This window comes from Sorex fumeus, unplaced genomic scaffold (assembly GCF_029834395.1).
Source record: "Sorex fumeus unplaced genomic scaffold, SorFum_2.1 ptg000142l, whole genome shotgun sequence".
NCBI classification, from domain to species: Eukaryota; Metazoa; Chordata; class Mammalia; order Eulipotyphla; family Soricidae; genus Sorex; species Sorex fumeus.
In genome coordinates this window covers 1,079,315-1,101,864 of record NW_026606199.1, presented here as the reverse complement: position 1 = coordinate 1,101,864, position 22,550 = coordinate 1,079,315, and the positions used below count along the sequence as shown (strand labels likewise).

At 58.2% G+C, this 22,550-nt stretch overlaps 2 protein-coding genes across 2 annotated transcripts in view; one reads left to right on the top strand and one right to left on the bottom strand.

The window, feature by feature from the left end:
• The window catches only part of ADAM12 (ADAM metallopeptidase domain 12), a 244,387-nt gene extending 233,172 nt beyond the window's left edge, over window positions 1-11,215 (top strand). Inside the window, exons 22-23 of the mRNA XM_056106700.1 lie at window positions 9,505-9,635; window positions 11,108-11,215. Coding sequence (XP_055962675.1) covers window positions 9,505-9,635; window positions 11,108-11,165 — 189 coding nt within the window. The 3' untranslated portion in view covers window positions 11,166-11,215. The remainder of the gene's footprint in view (window positions 1-9,504; window positions 9,636-11,107) is intronic.
• Window positions 11,216-16,731: 5,516 nt separating this feature from the next.
• Window positions 16,732-22,550, bottom strand: part of FANK1 (fibronectin type III and ankyrin repeat domains 1) — a 71,368-nt gene continuing 65,549 nt past the window's right edge. Inside the window, exons 8-12 of the mRNA XM_056106719.1 lie at window positions 19,190-19,355; window positions 18,001-18,144; window positions 17,611-17,688; window positions 16,960-17,004; window positions 16,732-16,851 (exon numbers count right to left, since the gene is read on the bottom strand). Coding sequence (XP_055962694.1) covers window positions 16,759-16,851; window positions 16,960-17,004; window positions 17,611-17,688; window positions 18,001-18,144; window positions 19,190-19,355 — 526 coding nt within the window. The 3' untranslated portion in view covers window positions 16,732-16,758. The remainder of the gene's footprint in view (window positions 16,852-16,959; window positions 17,005-17,610; window positions 17,689-18,000; window positions 18,145-19,189; window positions 19,356-22,550) is intronic.

Genomic DNA, 22,550 nt, shown 5'->3' with positions numbered 1-22,550 from the left:
ATGCCCTCTGCTTTCGGGGGAGGCGTCTCCCCTCCCCTCCCCTCCCTTCCCTTCCCCTCCCCTCCCCTCCCCTCCCCTCCCCTCCCCTCCCCTCCCCTCCCCTCCCCTCTCCTCTCCTCTCCTCTCCTCTCCTCTCCTCTGGCACACTGCCCCAGCCTCTCCACAGTGGCCAGCATTGGCTCCTCAGGGGGTCAGTGAACCCGTCCTCCCCCGCCAAGAGTGGAGCTGGGCATGGAGGAGCCGTGGCATGGCCTTTGGCCTATCAGGAGCGGCTTGTTCAGAGATGAGCCCAGGCAGGGTGCGGGGGTGGCTGCTGGGGGGTGGCACTGGGCGGCTCACAGCATGTGCCGGACCCCGGCTCCCACCACCGAGGCTGCTCGGGGCCTTGCGGTGGACCCGGCTGGACCCGAAGGGCCAATCCTGTCCACGAGGCGTGTTTTCTTCCTAGTGGGCAGGAAACCGGCAGCTTCAGAAACTGGCGGCCGCTCCTCCTTGAGGAAGACGCTGGTGGGTTCTACCGGCCCAACTGCCCCGTCTCCCAGACTCCGTCTCAGCCTCTCGTTTCAGGCTGTTTTGGAAAGTACCTATTTCTTTCTCTCTTTTCTTTTTGGTTCTTTTATTTATCTGTTTTATTGCCATGCAAGGAATAGAACTCACGATAAAACTCAGGGACACACGTGCGCACGGGTCAAGTACGCTTGCTGTGTGACATCCCTAGTCTGGTTTCTCTTTTGTTAAGAGATTTTCTGTTACTTTATTCCTTTTTCTGGTTTGTTTTGTTATGGGGCGAACCTTGTGTACTAATTTATTTGGGCTGGAGTGATAGCACAGCGGTAGGGCGTTTGCCTTACAAGCGGCCAACATGGCCGACCCGAGTTCGATTCCTCCGCCCCTCTCGGAGAGCCCGGCAAGCTACCGAGAGTATTCGATATGCCAGACACAGTAACAACAAAGTCTGCAATGGAGACGTTACTGGGCCCGCTCGAGCAAATCAACGATCAACGGGAGGGCCTTTTTTTTTTATTAGTGAAACACCATGAGGTACAATCATAGACTTACAAATCTTTGTGCTTGGGTTTCAGTTATACAATGATCAAATACCCATCCCTCCACCAGTGCCCAGTTTCCACCACCACGGGTCCCAGTATCCCTCCCACCCCCCATCCGCCCCTTCCCACCCTGCCTCTGTGGCAGGGCATTCCCTTTTGTTCTCTCTCTCCTATTCGGTGTTGTGGTTTGCAAGAGAGGCATTGAGTGGCAATCATGTTCGGTCTATAGTCTACTTTCAGCATGCATCTCCCATCCTAGGAAAATCCTCCCAACACCCTTTATTTGGTGCTCCCTTCTCTATCTGAGCTGCCTTTTCCCCTAGCACTATTTATTTGTTTTGGATGGAGATCAGTCACCTTCTACTTTCCACCCCATCAAATGTGATGTGCTACGCTTGGTACATGAGTGGAGTAGAGTGTGAAGTCCCACGCACTCCAGGAATTCTCTAGCACTGTCACACTCTCCTCCCGTTGCTCATCGATTTGCTCGAGCGGGCCCAGTAACGTCTCCATCGTGAGACTTTGTTGTTACCGTGTCTGGCATATTGAATACGTCACGGGTAGCTTGCCAGGTTTTGCCGTGCGGGTGAGATACTCTTGGTAGCTTGCCGGGCTCTCCGAGAGGGGCGGAGGAATTCAACCCGGATTGGCCTGGCTGGCCGCGTGCAAGGCAAACGCCCTACCGCTGTGCTATCGCTCCAACCAGGAACTCTAAACTTTCCAATAGGGGGCTACATCTGGAATTAAATTTTTAGCTGGATGGCGACTTTGGGGTCTGGAGGCACTTCTGTAGCTTGTTGCTCTCTTCTGAGATTTATTTGTGAGTCTCTGGCTTGTGGCCGTTAGTGAACTTATATGTGTCAGAGGTGCTCGTGGGCGTGGATGCCAGGTACCTGAAAGAACTGGGAGATGGGGGAGGTTGCCCATCCCCAACTCTGAGAGACCCTGGAGATTTCAGTCAGAAAAAAGTGCCTATTTCTGTTTGGCAGGACAATGTGTGTGGCGTCATGTCATTTCCCACCAATAAATATGAAAATTAACAAAGGCAGGCCAGGGACTACCAGGTTTTCCAGGCTCAGGCAACGGGGCACGTGCCTTGTAGGTTGAAGCCCGGGTTTAGTCTCTAAACCACATACCCTGAACCCACCCTGACGCCCCCACACACACATCCCACTGTGACCCCTACCACAACAAACAAGTTTGCAGCTGAAAGCACAATGATCATTTCTGAGCATTTTCTCACTCTCGTTGTTGTTCTGGAAAGATTTTCATATTTATGTTTATTTTCACATCATTTTGATGATTCTCCCTGTCCCTTGCTGTTGTGATGGAGCTTGGGGGCTGCTTCCAGCACCCTCAGGGAACCATGTGGTGCCGAGATTGAACCCGGGCCTTGTCTAGCACGCACAGCTGTGTTCCAGCCCCTGGAGCCATCCCCAGCCCCTGTAATCAATTTATCTACTGCTTTTTTGTCTTACATCCTTAATTTTTAAATCCTTCCCATTTACCATGCATTTTTTTAAAAATTTAAAATTATATTTCGGGACAGAGAAATAGTGCCGTCTTTGTTTGTTTGGGGAGCACCCCTGGCAGTGCTCAGGGATCACTCCCAGTGGGATTCTGGGGGCCACATGGGGTGTTGGGGATGAACACCCCAGGGCAAGCACCCCACCCGCTGGGCTCTCTCTGGTCCAGAGTCTCGGGGCCTCCCAAGCCCATCGCGTCTCACCTAGGCACCGCTGTGAAGTGCGGCTAGGCCAGCCTGCAGCACGGAGGTCTTGGGCCCAAGCACCAGCCCACCTATCTAATGGCTGGTTTTTGCCATGAGTAGCCCCCCAGCTCTGGGCACTGATGTGAGCTAGCACCCCCCACCCAGAGAAAAGATTATTTTTTTATTTTAATTTTTATTAGCGAGACACCATGAGGTACAGTTGCAGGCTTACAAATTTTTGTGCTTGGGTTTCAGTCATACAGTGATCAAGTCCCCATCCCTCCACCAGTGCCCATTTCCCACCACCACGGATCCCAGTATCCCTCCCACCCCCCATCCCCCATCCCACCCTGCCTCTGTGGCAAGGCATTCCCTTTTGTTCTCTCTCTCCTTTTGGGTGCTTGGTTTGCAAAAGAGGCATTGGGTGGCAATCATGTTCTGTCTATAGTCTACTTTCAGCATGCTGAAAAGATATTTTAACAACAGAACTAAATGTAAGAGAGAATGATTTTTAAACCCTTGCCAATTAGTGAGTCTGCTTAGAGGTCTCGAATTTGGGTTACTCTAACTGTTCTTCATAAATGTATTATTTATAGCACACACATGCATAATAGCCACAATTAAAGACATCTCAATAGCTCCGACATCTAAACATGCCCAGAGAGAGATACATGTTAGAGTATTTTCATTCTTTCCCCGAGGAGAAATCCCTAAAAGTGAAAACATTGGTTTGAGAAGTGGCATAGCCACGTTCAGCCTCCTGATCTCGAAATTAAATCTTCCTCCAGGACCACAATATACATTTATTTCCGCCCCCTCCCCCATAATATTTGAATGTCCGTCTCACCCGGGCCTCCTCCAAGCTGAGCGCCAACATGTCAGAGCCCTGCCAACTGGAGATGCAGGTCAGGTTCACGTCCATCTGTCCAGAGGTTCCGAGGGCTTCTGAGCAGATGCCGAGAGGCTGGGCGTGTCCTACCAGGCTCTGGGCTTCTCTGCAGTGACCACCCATGTGCCGTGTGTCTGTGATGCACTCATCGCCGGGCTGTCTTGTGGGTGACCCTCGGGCTTCCTGGGATCCTTCTCTCTGGTTCTGGAGGATTCACTTTATGCCCCGGTCTCTCTCGTCTTGTCTTAAATCCCAGCGTTCTTTTCAGGAAGCTCTTTCTCTTCCCTTTCTCATATTTGAAGCTTCAGCAACCCCCGAAACCCGAAACCAGCCCCTCCGTCTCACCTGAAACGAGTCTGCCAGCGAGTCTAGCTGGGCCAGAGACCACCCATGCCTCCTCTCAGTCCCCATCTCTTGTAATAAATGTGTTTGGGCCCCTGGTGTTGAATGCAGTCGGCGGTGTGCAGGGACTCGGGTGACCATCCCCGTGTTGGTTTGGCTGTGGTTCTCCGTGATTGGATTCCCACGGTGGGTCCTTTGGCTCCATCTCCACGTGGATGGGGTGTAGCGTCTCTGTCTCTGTCGCCCATGCATTGCCCTCAGGCTGTGATTCTCACCCACTCGTTACCAGCCTTTGGAGTGGGGTCCATTTCATTGTTGGGGTCTGTCCTGTGCACCCCCCACGAAGGGTTCGCCTCCTCTGTTCTCCCGCCCACTAGAGGACAGTTTCCAAGTACAGCCGGACCTCTCCTGAGGCGCCGTCACCCCCGGCCACCCGGAGGTGAGACTTCAGAGCTGCTGGGGTGCTAGTATGGGTCACAGCCTGAGTGGCAGGGGCCTGACTGCCTCTTAGAGGCCTTTGCCGTTCTCCACTTAGACTGGGAGGTCTCCACCAGCACCGCCATGAACGAACAGGAGGACTAAGCGCCAGAGCAGGCATGATGATGGCTCCCAACCCCAAGCAAGACATTTGCCGACAGGAGTCTGCAGGACTGATTCCTGGCGTTGCCTGGTGCTTGGTCGTGAGCTGGAGCCTTCCTGTCCTCACTTCCTGTCTGAAAGTCCCTTTCCTTCCCTTCAACGTGGAAAATTCACTTTGTTGGTGTCTCTAGAGGACACCTTCACTGGGTTGACTGTTTTTCTTCTTTGGGCCTTTTCAGAGTCTCCTTCTGCTCCCTTTCATTCTCTGGATGGTAAGAAACCCACTGGGAAGTTCTGGCCCTGGTGTTTTGCTCCAGAAAGAGGTGTGGGACCTCATTGTCAGGTCAGGCAAACAGAACACCTATGGGACTCTGCTCTTTGCATGCAGGTACCCCTTGTGGACAGAGGGGGACCCTGGGGGCTGGGAAACATGTCTGCCTTGCATGAAGTCAGCCTGGGTCCAGTCTCCGCATCCCTTATGGTCCCCGGAGGCTGTCTGCAGTGATCCCTGAGCAGAGCCAGGAGTAAGTCCCGAGCACCCCCAAAAAAGGAGGGGACCCTGTCTTCTTACTGGGGGGTCAGCTCAGGTGTGGCCAGCAATGTCTCTTGCACGAGTCTCCCTTGTCCAGGGCACCTGACCACGGGTAGCCAGCTTGCCTGGCCTGAGTTGGGTTGGTTCCTTTGCTTTGTAAGTTGTTGTTACTTTTTGATTTTGCTGTTATCATTTCTTTGTTGTTAACCTCCGAGGCTGGGTCCTCTCCAGAGGGCAGGCTCAGAGATACCAGGCCCAGAATCTGCTGCAGGGGGGCGGTCTCAGGAACTCCGAGCACTCCCCACCCGCCGCCTCCCCCAGCCTCGGACTCTGGCCACCGCTTGGGAGTTTCCCCCAGGCTCTCTGAGTTCGTCTGAAAGTGGGATGTGCTTACCCAACAGGGGAAACCTCGTTTCCTCGTTTGTTTCTCTGCTGAAAGGTGCACGCGAGTGTATGTTGTGATTCTGTTGACCAGGGGTCGGTGGGAGAGCCATCCAAAGGGAGCAAAGCAAAACCCAAGAAAGTTCGGGAATACGACGTTGGCTTCGAGAGTCCAGATGCTGTGCGTTCTCCTCACTCCCTGCTGCCTGGCTTTCTCTCTTGGAGAGACGTTTTCTTCCTGAATGGCAAGGACCTTGTTTTCTTAATAGAGGAAGAATGCTTCCCCGTTTCCAGTAATGTATTTGGAACACTTTGCCTAATTTTTTTTTCCTTTGAATTTCCCTTGATTGGTATAAGAATAATTCCAGTTTTGCTAAACGTCTTGATCTGCTGTGACTTCTCCGCCGTGTTCCTTTCATGTGGCCAAGGCCTGGCCCCCGTCCGTGGCGGCTGAGGTGCGCCTTGGGACTCCCTGTCCGTGTAGTTGGCAGCGCATCTGCGTCTGCTTTCCCGATCTGTCCTGGGTTCTGTGGGTGGAAGTCAATGGACACGTCCTCGGCCTTCCCCAGACTCTGGCCGTAAGAGGCGGCTCTGGACCCTGCGAAGACTTCCATCCACAGGAAACGCTGCCCGAAATCATTTGTTAAGAATCATATTTCGGCGTTCTCAGACATTTCGAAGAAACTACAGACTCGTACCAAACAGGGGCGCTTGACACCCAGACAGTGCCGGAAATTTTGACCCACACTCAAAATCTGCCTGTGAATCTCAGACGTGCTGGACCCTGCAAGCCCCTTCCCCAGAGATCCCAAGGCCCTTACCCGAGCCTTTGCTTCTGCCTTGAGTGATGCTCCATGTGGCTTGGACAGTCCCCGTCGGCCGTGGGACCTGGTTTCTCCTTGGGGCGCCTTTTCTCCTTCCTGCAGGGCTGCCTCTAGGGGGGTTACCCCCAGGTTCTCTTGCCCACTGAGCCCCCCAGTGGGCTTTGTTCTGGTTTATGAAACAGAGGAAACATCACCCCTTAAACAGCAGGAAGCAGCCCACTTCTCACTGCCAGCCCCCGTCTGCCTGAGTGTTCCCAGCACCCATGGCCAAGGACACACCCAAGGACAGACAGCCCTGCAGGAGGGTGGCGTTTGAGCCAATACCCCGGTTTGGCCACACAACTCGGGAGTTGCCAGCTGCCTTAGGAGGGAGGGTCCCTGCGCTCTGCCCACCTGGGCCCCACCCTCACCCCTCCGAGCCAGAGCTTGGCCAGCGGCCCCCCCAAAGCCCCCGAGTCTGTGTCTCCTCATTGACCTGCCCGTGCGGAGAAGCAGGTGGGCAGGGGGCAACTAGACCCCTTTACCGCCTTCCCAGTCAGAGAAAGACAGCAAGTACCGGAGACTCCGGTTGCCAGAAGGTCCCTTCAGGTCTCCTGGGGTCCAGACACTCGCCCGGGCCAGGAACCTCTGGTTGCCCTCCACGCCCTCTCCTCCGAGGCAGCCTCAGAGCCACAGAGAAAGACGCTGTTCCCCAACTCGCCAGTGGGCAGGAGACGCTGCAAAGAGGAGGAGGTGGTAGTGTCTTGTGGCCGTTCCCAGCTCAGCCCTTGCCTGCCCGGCCACCGTCCGTTCAGACCGGGGTCCTGCCGCCCCACCTGAGAGTCTAAAATGCCATGATACCAGGCTCCCAGGGGCATTCACTGCTGGCTCTTGTGTTCTAGCCTGGGCGGGGAGTCAGCCTGGATCATCTCCCTGGGGTGGGTTCCTAGCACGGAGCCAACTGAAAGATTTGGGGCAGTCGAACCTACTTGGATGACTGTGTTCTTCCCATTGAGTTGAATGCCTGTTCCGCGTCACAGCTAAGAAATGGAATTTCCAGCCCCAGAAAATGTCTAGAAAAGGTGGTCGGTCCTGAGCCAATGAAAGGCCAGTGTCTGCTGCCACCCCTGGGCACCCAGTTCTTAGCTGGCTCTGGGGTGACACAGCACAGGCCGTGTGCTGCTCGGGGCTAGGCGTTTGGGACCCAGAAATGCCGTTTGGCCGAGATGGCTGGCTGAGTGCTGTGGTGGGTTCCGGTCTTGTTAGTTGGTGCTTTTAAGCCCTCGGTAACCAGGAGCCTGAGTTCGGCGCTCACAACCCAGGTGGTTTGGTGGAATGAAGGAAGCAACAAAGGACGAGCGGGTCCTTCTCTTGGACTGGTCTTTGCTGACTCAGAGGCTCTCCTGGAAGGGCCAACGGACCTCAGAGAATACCCGCCCACCCTAGTTCTGACATTAATGCCTTCCCACTCTGGCTCTGATAGGCAGATGGGGTATAAATGGACACGTGTGTGTGTGTGTGTGTGTGTGTGTGTGTGTGTGTGGTTTTCCTTTTAGCTGTGCTTGAATTGTTATAAAATAATAGGCATTTATTGAGTGCTATTGTGTAGCTGGTCTTTTTGAGCTAAGCACTTTATAGGCATTTCTTTTAAAAAAAAATTGACTTTGACTTTTTGGGTCGTACCTGGTGATGCTCAGGGGTTTTCCTGGCTCTGCACTCGGGAAATACTCCTGGCGGTGCTAGGGGAATATATGGGATGTTGGGATAGATGGAAGGTGGAGGGATAGAGGGTGGAGGGCTATGTGGAGAAGGAGGAACAGATGATGTGTGGAGGAGTAGAGAGACAGAGGGACAGAGGGATGATGGAGACGGGTGAGGGAGATGGTAGGAGGATGGAGGGGGAGGGGGAAACATGGGGAGTGGGTGGAGAGAGGGGGTGTTGGGTGTTGGGCAGGGCAGGGGCGCAGGGAGTGCATGCCAGCTGTGGCCAGCCTGTGTGAGGCCCTGACGCCCCCCAGGTCCTTCATGTCCCACCTGTTTCTCACCCAGCTCCGAGGCCGCGGGTGGGGCCGTCCGGGTGAAGCTGTCATGTTGCCAGTCTCGGGACGTTCTCATGTTCCAATCGATCTTGTCCAGAATTTTTTTCCTCTTGGAAGGGCCATGCTGACAAGCAGGGCAAGAGTCGGAGGCAGAAGCCCCTGGAAGGGCCGAGTTGCAGCACGCAGGAGTGGGGAACCTGGCTGAAGAAGGTTCTAGAAGGGCCACGAGGGCCTTGGGTCCGTTCTCCAGGCAGGCGGGAATGTGGTGCTGTCTCTGTTGGGTTGCATGTTCTCCCCTTTGCCAATACGGTGCCTGCTGTGTCTCCAGCCGCCTTGTTTGGAAGTTAAATGCCTGGTTAGCAGAACAGTGACCCCTTTGTTTCATACCTGCCCCGTGGCCCAGAGCATCACTTTTCTCCCCTTCACCTGAGTCCTTTATGGCGTGCGTATTAAGCAACGTACAGCTACGGTGTGCCTTCAGTCCTTCCCTTCTGCCTTGCGATTTCATCCTTCAGCACTTGATTCTCTTTGAGACCTGAAGTCCTCGCAGGAGAGGCTTTCGTGTTTTAGACTTCAGGCAGTGTGCCGTGCCGGGCTGTCAGTGGAGAGAGAGGTCTCGGCTGGAGGTTTTGCCTGAGGATCTCGCTGTGTGCTGCCTTCTCTCCTGCCCCGCACGGGTCCTGCAGAGACGCTGATGGGGGCCTGGTGGGCACTGCAGGAGCCTCTTGCTTTGCCGTGGGAACCTTAATCTCATCTCTGTCTGGTGGTCTCACCGCTGAGAGTGGGTCTCTGTGCACCCAAGTGGCCAGGTGTGCTGTGAGCTCCACTACTGGGGTGTTTGGTCTGTTTCTTTCTTCGAATAGGCTCCAGCCCCTGCTGGGGCGCCCGTTTGCTTTGTGGGGGCAGTCTCTTGGTCTCGTTTTTATTTACATTGGCTTCCCCGTCTTCCACCAGAACCGTTTGTGCACGTCCTGCCTTCCGGCTCACGGATTCCATCCTCTGTCTGCTTGACTGTGTTTCTCTCACACTGCCTCGTACCAGGAGGCGCCCTGCACCCTGCCCTGCTTGGTTTCGTCTTTATTTTGGGGAGATTCTCTTTCATCCGCAGGCCAAGGCCACACCCTGTCCTTTATTCTCTGGCCACAGCCCGAGGAGATCTGAATCTCTGCTTTCTTGCAGGGAGCCCGGAAGCCAAGCCCCCCACGGAAACCGCTACCTGCGGACCCTCTGAGCAAGCCAGGCCGGCTCAGCAGTGCTGCGGCCAGGCCCCGGGGCCCTGCGGATTTGGGGCTCCAGCAGCCTCCCGTCAGGTGAGCATCACGCAGGCATATTCCAGCCGAACCCCTGAAACTCTGCCAGGAGCTGCCCCCAGCCTTACGGTTCATGCCCCCATGAGGACCCCAGGGTGGCAGTTCAGGCCCTCCATCCTGCACGGTTGGGAACTAGGTGTGAGAGCAGATATCGGCCACCCGGGGGCAGTGTGGAGCGAGCCCTGCCCTGCACCTGCAGGAGCACAGCGAGGTCAGCCACCAGGGGGCAATGCTGAGCCAGCTCAGGGGCTCCATCCCTCAAGGGGAAGGGGTGGGCTGACGTGGGGCCTCACACCCACCCACAGACATGAAGGGTCCAACCCTCCCCGAGGCTCCCAGGCCTGAGGTGGGTGCTGCAGTGTCTGTACAAGGAGGCACCTCCAGCCTGGGCTCCTCCTCCTCCCCCCGCAGCCCCTCCCAGGGTCCCCCTGCCAGGGACATGTGGGGACTGTCCACCCGGCCTCACGGCTCAGCTCTGGTCCACTCCCAAGGAGAAGCCGTGCACGGTCGTTCCCGAGGCTCCTCCCCGGCAGAGCAGAGAATGTTTTGTTGGTTTTTTTTTTTAATTTTTGTTAGTGAAACACCATGAGGTACAGTTGTAGACTTAGAATTTTTTGTGCTTGGGTTTCAGTTTATACGGTGATCCAATACCCATCCCTCCACCAGTGCCCATTCTCCACCTCCAATGCTCCCAGTATCCCTCCCATCCCACCCCACCCCTGTGGCAGGGCATTCCCTTTTGTTTTCAACCCCCTTTGGGGTGCTGTGGTTTGCAAAGGAGGCACTGAGTGGCCATCATGTTCGGTCTAGGGTCGGCTTTCAGCACACATCTCCCATCCTGGGAGAGCAGAGAATATTTAATGCAGGGGACGGCGACGGTGTTAGGCGGGCTGGGGAACTGCTTTCTCATTCCCGGCTGCTTGGAGAACAACTTGCAAAGGAAACGTCCCTGGTGGTGGCCCCCGAGAGCCAGAGGGCGTGAGCTGGCCCTGCCCGCCCCCACAGGTGCTGCTGTTTCGGCTGGTCTGGTCTTTCCCGGGGATGGGGGAGAAGCTCTCCCACCTGACGCTCCCTAGATGCGGGTGGCAATGGTGAGACCAGCACGGGATCCGTGCGAGACGCACCCTGGGCGTAGGGCCCGAGAACCGTCAGCCAACTTTGGAGGCCATGGGGGGGGGGTCATATGCCCCCAGCAGTGCTGGGCTGGAACCTGCCCCCCAGCCCCTGTACAAAGCCCATGTTGCTGCCGTCGGTCAGATTTCTACCTTCCACGTGGGAGTCTCCTGGAGGGGCTGGCTTCTGTGGAGGGGGCTGGAGTGCCCACTGCTTCCTTTGCCCACTTTGTCCCGAGCGAGCAGGAAACTCGGGGAACCGCGTGACCCCTTCCCGCAGAGCCACTTGAACCTGGCAGTCGCGACAGGGAGTGGTTCCCGGGGCGTCTAACAGTTGTTCTTCCCTTTCTCCCGGTGCAGACCTGCCCCCAAACACCCTCCCCACATGCCACGACCCGCCCCGGCCTCCGGCAAGTGAGACGCCACCTGCCGGCCTGGACCGCCCCCAGACCAGTTTGCACTAGCCGCAGCTCCCCCAGAGTGGCCGTTCCTACCGACTCTGACTGTTCTACCGCCCACCCCCACCCCCTTCTCTCGGGAACTCTGAGCTGCCGCCCTGTCGGTGCTGTGCTATGGTGCTCGGTCGACCTGCTCAGGTACTTGTAAATTATTAATTTATGCGGGACGCTGGCTGCGGCTGGTGTGCGGTCAGAGGCGTTCCTGGGAGGCGCGAGGCTTCTCGTCCAGAGGGCACGAGACGAGCTGGGCCCTGCGCCGAGACTATCAGTGGAGGCTTGAGCCGGCCCGGGACCCCGGGAGCCGCCCCCGATCTCAGCCAGGGCCAGGCGGGAGCCGACCCCCTGCGCCGCCCCTCACTCCCAGCTACTCCTCAGAGACTCGGGCCAGAGCTCCGACCCCCGTACCCTGCAGTCAGGGAAAAGCGGAGCCTCCAGAAGCCGCCCACACCTTCAGGGGATATGCAGCCCCAGAGTACGGGTGCCGGGTGCCGGGGTTCGAACAGAGACGGGAGCCCTGGCCTGGCCGTTAACTGTTCACATGTGGGTCAGACACCAAATCCCGTGGCCCATTCTCTCGATAAAAATCTCCTCTCGTGGCCAGACCCAACTTTGGAAAACTTAGTCAGGACACCCCAGGCTGGCAAACCTGACCCCGAGGGCAGGCAGTGACCGCTGGAGTGGCCATCTGTGGGCCTCGGTGGACAGAGACCCAACTGCCCCTGTCAGTTCAGGTTGGTGTCCTGTCTCCATCCTTCCCACTGAGCACTTCACAGCAGGCCTGTGAAGCTTCTAGAATGTGGGGAGGAAGTTCGCCTGGCTGGTGCCCCATCCACGAAGTGCCATCCCGGGCAGGGGTACGGCCAGCCGCTCGGCCGGTGATGGCCACGAGCAAACACGGGGCCCAGGGAGTGAGCCCACGAGCATAGTTTCTGGGACCCAGCCCCTCAGGGCCACAACTTGGCCCCGTGTCCTTCACCCGGATGCAGCCTTCACCCGGCTCCCCTGGGCTCAGACAGACAGAGAGACAGACACCACACGGGCTCCCAGGCCCCCAGCCACGAGGCTGCGTGCCCCTCCCGGGATACCATCTCCCACCTGTGCCTTCCAGTGCTCGGAGCAGCACCTGGCCCCTGGCGCAGCCGAGGCCTGGGGTCTCACAGCGCCCCCTGCTGTAGGCCTCCTGAGGCGTCTGCTCAGAGCCCGGGGGACTGGTCCGGGACTGGTCAGCTGCCACCCTGGCCTTCTGTAGAGTCAGGAATTCTCAGGCCGGAGGCCACTGTCCACGCAACCCCGCGTCCCCCAGAGCGAACACACTCAGGCCCTTCTCAGGAGCCGGGGTCCCACGGTACTGCCCGGGAGGCCCCAGCACCCCCAAGTTTACGAAGCATGCTGAGCCAACGAGACCCGCCCCGCCCCGCCCGCTGGCCTTTTCCTGCGGGAAGCCCGGGGCCAGCAGGCGCGCCCAGAGACTGTCCCCCCGGCCTCCGGCACAGAGCCAGCACTGCTGCCCTTCACGCCACCCCGTGGCGTCCCGCGGCTGGGGACAGGCCGCTCGCTGGGGCTGAGCCTCCGTGGCCTCCCTGGACCCGGACCCAGGGGGCTCCCGCTCACCCAGCCTCGCCCCCACACCAGGACGGGCCCCCGACCCCACGTCTCCAGAGCCGTAGCACAGCTTCCCGCAGCCGCCGCCCCGAGACCTTTATCTATGCAGTCACCGCAGTGCCCAGCCTCCTGCCCGCTGCCCAGTGGGTCGGGGACACCCAGCCCCCTCTGTGCCTCAGGAGGTCCCAGGAAGGCGCCCCCTGACTTTCTTAAGGAAGTGACCTCACCAGCAGAACTGGGGGGAAGTACCACGACCACCAGTCACACTAAACACAGTGACCACCAGTCACAGTGACCACTCATACTATACACAGTGACCATCATAGTCACACTGTCCAGTCATACAGTGGCCATCAGTCACACTGTCCAGTCCCATGAAACACAGTGACCATCAGTCACACTGTCCAGTCCCATGAAACACAGTGACCATCAGTCACACTGTCCAGTCCCATGAAACACAGTGGCCACCAGCCCCACTGGCCCGACAGCCGTCAGCAGTCCGGGTCAGCTTGGAGTGAGCGGGCAGTGCCGGCCGCTCTCAGCTTGTCTTCCTCCTCCCCGCCCTCCGCCCTCGGTCCAGCGTCCCCTCCCCACCACACATGTCAGGAGCATCTCAGCCGTGAGGCCCGGAGGTTCGCGGGGCTCCCCCATGGCGGGTGCTGGCCGGCCCGAGCTGCCCTCCCGCGAGCAGGCCGGGGTCTCGGCCTCTTTCCCGTGGCCCGGGAGGCCACCGCGGTCACCTTTGTACGCGTTTCTCTGTTCGGCTTCTACAGGAAAACACGGCTGACTGTTTCTGTAGGGGAAAGTCATTGTTACGAATATTATATCCAATAAACGGCATACAGTCCCGAGCAGCGGTCTCAGTCACTGGCCCTCGCCAGGGGGGAGGAGGCGTCTCCTGTCTCTCCGGGCCCTCACCCAGGACAGATGGGTGCAGAAGAAACCCGGGGGTTGGGGTAGCGGAAAGTCGCCCTGTGCCTGGGCATGGGCAAAGGGCAGGGAGGGGGGTCACTCATCTGCAGAAGTGACAGTTGATCGGATAGTGGACAGGGCAGGAGTGGGGGGGGGGTGAAGGGGGACACTGGACTTTCTTTGGGGGGGAAATGTGAATGTGTGACCTATTTAAAATTTTATTTATTTGTTTTTTGGGGTCACACCCGGCAATGCTCAGGGGTTCCTCCTGGCTCTGCACTCAGGAATTAACTCCTGGCGGTGCTCGGGGGACTCTATGGGATGCTGGGAATCGAACCCGGGTCGGCCGCATGCAAGGCAAACGCCCTACCTGCTGTGCTATCGCTCCAGCCCCTATTTAAAATTTTAAAAGGTACCTTACTTACAAAAGAGAGGAGGCAAACAGGAATCAAAACCTTTATCCAACTTACCCAAAAGGAAAAAAAAACTAAACAATGCTGGGGGCTGGAGTGATAGCACAGCGGGGAGGGTGTTTGCCTTGCACGCGGCCAACCCGGGTTCGATTCCCAGCATCCCATATGGTCCCCTGAGCACCACCAGGAGTAATTCCTGAGCGCAGAGCCAGGAGTAACCCCTGTGCAAAGCCGGGTGTGACCCAAAAAGCAAAAAAAAAAAAAAAAAACCCTAAACAATGCTGAGCATTCTGGATTTATAACTTTTCAAAAGTACATATTATCCCTCCAACTGGAAAAAATACCCCCAAAAGATGGACTTACAGAAGTGTTGCAAGGAGTCTTTATTTTTAAGCCCCACCCCCCTCCAGCTACAGACAGGAAAAAAATGTGTTCATAGAGAAAATCAAACATCACAAATATTCTAGATCCAATTAGCACACATCAATGGACACTTCAAAAATGCAGACGATCATTCATGCTACGGGCTCCTGAAAATAAATTTCTGTACACAAAGTCACACAGTCAAACTCAAATTCCAAAAGGCAGAAATTCTTAAACAAAAAAAAAAAAACCGTAACACATTGAAACTAGAAAAAAAAAACAGCAGTGCCCTCCAAATGTAATTAATTAATTAAATGTGATTAATTAATCCTGGAGCCAAAGGCAGTTGCAGATGATCTAACAAATGAAATCACTTGTACCGGCAGCCCCTCAGACTCCTGGAACAAGACCCCCCCAAGCAGGTGCCTCTTACGAGCCCTCTCCCGAGTGTACAACAGCCTGACATGGGCCTGAGAAATTTGTATGTTAAAGAGCCACCATTTTACACCTCCAGAGACAGAGAGACAGCCACGGGCACGCGACAAAGTGCTCACGGCTTAGCAGAGAAATGCAGATCGAAACACACCTGGGGAGCAGAAATGCCGCGAGCCGACAGGGCCGTGGGGGCCGGGAACCCCGAGACCTTAAAATAGACTTTCCGACTGATCCGCAGTCTCACTGCTCGGCGTCCATGCAGAGAATATAAAACACTGAAGCACAGGGCAGAGGTGAGTGCGTGCCCACCACGGTGTGGTCGAAGACAGCCAGGAGCCCGGAACAGCCAGGGGACAGGTGAGGGGACAGAGATGCAGCATCTGAGTCCCTCCGGCATTAGGAAAACAGGACCCAGCCTTTCCGGACAAGGACGGAACCATATCCAGGCACGCGCTTGCCTGGACTCACTCGGCTGACCCGGTGACCCTTAGTCCCCCCCCCCGCCCCAAGCCCCACTCACCTGAGCACAGAGCCAGGAGTAAGCCCTGAGCTCCGCCGGGTGTGGCCCCAAACCCCTCCCCCTCAAAAGAGACCACCGGCTAAAACGCTGCCTCCTGCAAGAACAGAAACCCATAGCCCTAGGTGTACAAGTTAATAATAATAATAAAAAAGAATGTCAAAAGTAACAGATTTAATATTTAACCAAACAAAGTTACAGAAAAAAAAAAACATCAAAATAAACCTGGGGGAAATGAAAATAAATCGGATAAATTAAGGAAAGTCGAAGAAAATCATGAATTGCTTCCACAAACACAAGTTAATCCAGCATCGAAAGCCACGTGGGAGGAAGGGAAGGACCCACAGCCCCGAGGCCCCACACTACGCCACGGGTCTGCCAAGAGCCCTCCGTCCCGGGAGATCGACGCCCCCAAGCCTGCAGCTCCGCGGGCCGTGTGGAAATGCCCAGCGAGGTGCCCAGAGGTGCCCGGGACACACCTGGTCAAGCCCAGGGTCCAGTCCTGAGACGCAAATGTCAAATTCGGGAAGATGGGTCATGTGGCCGGGGGTGCCCCGGGCTGTCCGGCAGCACAGACGTCGCATGGCCAGGACTTGCGTCAGAGACGGTCCCCTCCTCCTCACGTCACGGGCGAGGCACGTCTTCTCTCGGGGCGCAGGGCGTGCACAGGGGTGGGGTGCAGAGGGCACAGGAAGGGGGGACCCTCGGAATGCGTGCCGGTATCCCGCACACACCCCGCAGACAGTGGAACTCGGCAGCGTGGGGTGACGGGTCGGGGCACCCTCCTCCCCACGGCAGAGGGTCGCGAGCACAGAGTGTGGGGCTCAGAGGTTCTAGGACTGGCTCCGCTTTAAAGGGGTCTGAGGTCCACGGCGGCGGCAGCAAAGGCCACGGTGAAGTGCCGTGGGGCGCGGCTGGCCACTCAGGCTGACCCTCTCCTGAGCATGGCAGTGTGGGGGCGTCGGGCCCTTCAATGCTGCCCCTTTTCCCCCTTCCCTGGGGGGGACAGCGGGAGGGTGAGGGTCTCCAACACGCTCCTTGCACCCCACCCCCGGGCTCCTGCACACACACGGCCTGTCCCTGAGCCTCTCGGGAGGCCCTAAGTGACCACACAGGGGAGGGCAGCGCCCGGCTCCTGGGCTCGGAAGACGGGAGGGCCAGGCCGAGGCGGGTCACGCGGGCGGGCGGCTTGTCCATCCAGGGCTCCGCCACCTGCCGTCTCAGTCCCCGACAGTGACGACAGGGGAGAGGTGAAAGATTAAAGGTTGTATTTCAGAGCAGGGGGGGGCCTGATCAATCCCAGCGGGCGGCCTAGGCCTCGGCGGAGCCCTGCTTCCCGGGGCGGCATAGGGGCGGCTTCTTGGGCATCTGCTTCCTCCTCTCCTCCAGCAGCGACACCACGTTCTAGGGCCACAGAGAAGGGGGCGGAGGGTGGACCGGGGGCCCAGGCGGGCCGGACGCGCTCCCCCCCACCCCCCACCCCCCGCCCCGCAGCAGCGGAAACCGGCCCACCTGTCTGTCGAACACCCGGGCCATGTCCAGGACACCTTTGCCGAACTGGAAGACAGGACGAGGGTCTGATGTGGGCTCGTGTCTGTGAGTGTGTGTGTGCTTGTGTGTGCATATGTGTGTGAGCATCTGCAGTGTGCATATGTGCGTGTGTGCAGATGTATGTGGGTGTGTGTTTGTGCATGTGTGTGTATCTGCAGTGTGCATGTGCGTGTGTGCAGATGTATGTGGGTGTGTGTTTGTGCATGTGTGTGTATCTGCAGTGTGCATGTGCGTGTGTGCAGATGTATGTGGGTGTGTGTTTGTGCATGTGTGTGTATCTGCAGTGTGCATGTGCGTGTGTGCAGATGTATGTGGGTGTGTGTTTGTGCATGTGTGTGTATCTGCAGTGTGCATGTGCGTGTGTGCAGATGTATGTGGGTGTGTGTTTGTGCATGTGTGTGTATCTGCAGGGTGCATGTGCGTGTGTGCAGATGTATGTGGGTGTGTGTGCGTGTGTGTGTGTATCCGCAGTGTGCATTTGTGTGTGCGTGCGTGTGTGTGTCTGTATCTGCCTGTGAGTCTCTGTATGTGCCTGTGTGTCCGTGTGTCTGTCCGCGTCCGTGTGTGTCCGTCCCCGTCCCTAGGGACGGGGCGGGGGGGGGGGATGCTCACCTCATTTTTGACGGTCGCGTCCGCCCCTTTGTCGAGCAGCAGCTGGACAAGCTCCTCGTGGTTGTTCAGGACGGCCACCTGGGTGGGCGGGGCCCTCAGCTCTGCGTCCCCCTGGGCAGTGAGGGGAGACGAGGGCCCGGGTGGAGGGGGCCGGGGCTGGGGCAGGATGGTCCTCCCTAGGAACACAGCTGCTGCCCTGGCCCTGAGGGACGCCAGCAGGCAGGACGAGACTCGACGGGTCAGGAGGGGGCGGGAGGGGACAGGCGCTGCCCTTTCTCCATGCTCAGAGGAGCCGGGTGGGGGCCGGCGGGCGGGAGGGGCGGGAGGGGCGGGGCGGGCTCCTGACCCCGCCCAGCCAGGGACCCCTGAGGGGTCCCGGGCGTCCCCTACCATCAGGGGCGTCTTGCCGTCTTTGTCCTTCATGTTCACGTCGGCTCCGGCCTCGATGAGCAGAGAGGCCACCTTCTGGTTCCCAGACACAGCAGAGACCCTCATGAGCGGCGTCCAGCCCGACCCTGTGTCCGTGCTGTCCACCTGCCCGCAGAGAACAGCACCTCTGGCGGGGATGGCGGGGACGGGAGGAGCGGGGGGCACCACCGGCCGGACGCCCTCCTGCCGCACCCCTTCCTCATTTCCCGTGTCAGACCCGGCGCCAGCCCGAGCGTCTCTCCAGAGTGGGAGCGGTCGGGGTGGCGGGTGTGAAGACGGAGCCCCAGGGACGCCCCGTCCCTCCTCATCCACCGTGGCTCAGACGAGAGAAGGGCCTGGAAGAGCCGACAGCTCCCAGCCGCCACCTGGGAGCTGCCCTGGGCTCGGAGATCTGCGAGCCACAAGGCCCGCGGCAGGGCAGGGGCCACAGGGGCTCACCCGGAGGGTCACCTGGGAGCCCTTCTCTGCCAGAGCCCGGTGCCACGAGCGCCTCCACACACTGAGGGGCCACTTCTAGAGACACGGAGATGCCGCTACCTCTGACAGAGCCCTGCCACAGACACGGGCAGGACACGGGAGGACACAAGCCACAGAGCGGCCCTACCACGGACACAGGCATGGGCGTGGACACGGGAAGGGGGACACAGCAGCCCCGCCTTGGACACGGGCACGATGGCCCCTCCCAAAACAGCCCTGGGCAGTCTGAAGGTCTGTCTGTAGCTTTGCTGAAACTCGCAGCCGGAGTCACCACGGGGCGACGTGGGGCCAGCGCAGGCCACGTGGCCACCCTGTGCTGCCTCACTGGGGCCTGGGGCTCTTCCCGGGGGGGGGGGGGTGGCCCCTGCTGTGACCAGGGCTTGTTTTAAGCCACAGTCACGGGGGACACGGGGGGTACAGGCCAGCTCCGGCGTGTTGAGCAAGACCGGGGCCTGGCCCCACCCTGGGGTCCCCACCCTTCTCTGCAGGCCCCGGGGGTCGTGGCACTGGGTGCTTTTACTCCCGGTGCACAGACTCAAGGCCACCCAGAGACATCGAGGCCTTCCCTGCGGTCAGCGCCCCGTCCGCACCCGCTGTGACCTCGGGAGAGGGTGTCCACCCGCCCCCCCCGTCCCCCACCCCCCCCTGCCCGTCCCACCGTCCCAGCCCGTACCTCGCAGCCGTCACTGAGCATCCACTCGATGACGTGGCAGTGGCCGCCGTCGGCCGCCCAGTGCAGCGCCGTGCAGCCCCCAAGGTCCCGGGCCTCCCACGAGGCCCCGTTTTTCCTCAGGCACTTCACCACGTCCAGGTGCCCCGAGTAGCAGGCAAGCATCAGGCTGTGCGTCCGGGAGGGGGAGACGGCCACGCTCAGGGTCGCAGCCGGCCCTCAGGCTCCCTCCCCCGGCACGAAGCCCTGGAAGCGCCCCCTTCCCCCGCTGGGGAAAGGCCCGGGCCCGTCCACCCACGGGCAGCCACGCTGACCCCGTGGCCCCTCGGAGTTGGAGCCTCTGGTCGCGGGAAAGGAGCATTGGCCAAAGCTCCTCAGATCCCGTGTTTTCAGCACCGTGACTGAAGGACACGCGAGATCCCGGCTGGGCCGGCACACAGAGGCATGCAAAGCTGTTCTCACGGCCCTGCTGTTGTGAAAGCTGCCGTTCCGAGCGCCGACGGCGGCCGCTGAAATCTTCCCGCAACTCAGAGCATGCCGGGGGCATGGCTTGGCCGTGCCGTGGACAGGCATCTGCTTCTACGCCCCAAACAGCCAACTCCATCCTGTCGCCCGCGGGATCCTTCCGGTAGGATTTTTCATTCCGAACTTCAGTCTTGAAAGGGTCAAAATCCCCAGTTGTCGAGGGAAAGTCTTTTTGTCCTCCTTGGTTGTTTTTTTTTTTTTTTGAGCAGAAAATTTCATCCCACACACACATACACACACATACACACACATACACACACACACACGTGCGCGCACACACACCAGAACTCGGCGTTCCCCTTGCTGCGTCCCCCATAAAGTCATCAGCTCACTGGCAGACGCTCAAGGTATTGGAGAGGAGGTTAATGGGGCGCAGGACCTTCCTGGGTGCTGATCTGTCACGGGGGCACCTTTCTGTGGCAGTGGGAGTCCGTGATTCCAGAGGAGAGATTTACGGGGCATGCCCGAAACAAACAAGCAGACCTGGGCTGCTGTGTCCAGCGTGGACAGAACCCACAGGGCATCACAAGGGCTGGCTGGAAGTGTGCCGAGCGCTGATGCCGCGTTTTCTCTTTACGGGAACTGCGAGGCAGACCAACAAGTTCAGGGCCACGTCCACAACACCGGGAGATATCGGCGACTCTAGAACTTGGGGCTGCCTACACAAATGGATCGGCCTACCCAGAGAGTTGCTGTTGGGAGACGAACATGGGGGACCCCAAAGTGGCATCCAGGACCAGCCTGGGTGGAGAGAGACCCGAGAGGGGCGGGAAGGACGGCGGGAAGGACGTAAGCGTGGCCAGTGGCCCTGCCCTTGGCCCCGGCCCCAAATATCCCCGAGAAAACTTCCGGGCACAGGACCCCGAGCCCAGAGCTCTGTCCCCACTGCGGGCACTCTGGCCCGGCCCCACATGGCCGCCACTCCCCCACAGCCCACGCAGCTCGCGGGAACACATGCCCAAGGGGCCTCTCTGGGGGTGCCCAGGGCCTGGCCACCGGAGGAACTCAGGGTCTGGGGCTTCCCGGAGGAGCGGGATGGGACTCGCCAGCCCAGCACCTGCCCAGGGAGGTGGCACCACCCCCGCCCGCCTCCTGGCTCCTGGACACCATGTGATTTGGTGACACTCGTGAGCTCAGACAGGCTGGCACCCGTGGGGATGTTCAGGGCCACAACCACCGGCACTGCTGGGTCAGGGCCCCAAGACACGTGCCCTGGACAGCAGCCTGGACCTGGACAACCGCCCCCCCCCCCACCAGCTCCTGCCCCACCCGGCAGCCCCCACAGGGTCTCGGGGACTGTGACGGAGCCGACGGGGCTGTCCTCTCTGAGGCACATTTAAGGCACTTCAACCGTTTCCAATCCCACCACAGCTGCCGCCCACTTCCTGCGCGAGACCTGTCGCTGGTTCTCCCCTGGGGAACCCTAACGCGGGGACAGGTGACATTCGGGTCACCTCTGACACCCTCACAGTTCCACCCTTCTCACTCCTACCGACTTCCTACACGCATCAACAGCCCTGGCTCCACATGCGTCCATGCCGCCAGCCCGGGCTTTGGACTTGACAACAGCAACAACAACAAAATGGAATCCGCAGAGATTCGCAACTGTTTCCCATGGCTAAATACTTTGTATATAATAATGCCTCGACATGAATTCTCTTCGTGCAAATGTCTCTTTTCCCACTGTGCCTGGGGTGTGGGGTGTTTTCTATTAATACCAGCTAGGTGCCCAGTATCAGAGATAACCCTAACCTTCTTTAAACCAAGTCTTGTGCTTGGCTTGGTCTGGTCTGGTTTTCTGGGTCATGTCCAGAGGTGCTCAGAGCCTATTCCTGGCCCTGTGCTCCGGGATCACTCCTGGCAGGGCCTCAAGGACCCTATTCAGTGCTCAGAGATGCAAGCGCCCTACCCACTGGACTATCTTCGTGGCCCTTATCATTTTCAAAACTGCAACACTGGGGGCTGGAGCGACAGCACAGCGGGTAGGGCCTTTGCCTTGCACGCAGCCGACCCAGGTTCGATTCCCAGCATCCCATAGGGTCCCCCAAGCACCGCCAGGAGTGATTTCTGAGTGCAGAGCCAGGAGGAACCTTTGTGCATTGCTGGTTGTAACCCAAAAAGCAAAACAAAAAAAAAAAAAAAACCTGCAACACCAGCTGGGACGTGGCCGAATGGGCTGGAGCTGCTCCCTGGCCCGTGGAAGACCCAGTTCGGTCCCCAACACCCCGTGGATCCCCGAGAGACAAACCCCACTAATGAGCTGGGCATAACCCCTACACATCACTGGATGTAACCCCCCCCCACAAAAAAAAATGAAAATGAAAAGGCAAAATGCTCAGGTTTTTTCCTAAGCTACATCTTGTAGTACTTCTCTCGTATCATAAGGCCAGATAGATATCTGCAGGCCGTTTTCTCGTTTCACACAGCTTTGGTTTTTAGACTTCACTCTTGGAGCATCTGGAATTTGTTGTGGTACTTGACTATGGAAGCCAGAATATAACGGAGACCCCCTCCCCACCCCCACCCCCGCCCTGAGCAGCCTGTTTTTCCAGCATCTTCCTCTCACTGTCTCTGATGTCTGGGCACCATGTGCTAAGTCCCTTCATGTCCTGGGGTCTCTTAGAGGAGCTCTGTTTCATTCTGGCTCTTGTTTTCTAAGTATGTCAGCCATAAATACTACTTCAAGCCGAAATGCCTTTCTACGGCACTTCAGTTACTGCCAACAGAGTTCCTTCGTGGTCTTCTTTAGGCAACTTTTATCAACCGTTATCCTCCATTTCTACTTCCAGATAAATTACGGAATTATTCTGACATGTTTCCAAGGGAGAAAAAAAAAAAC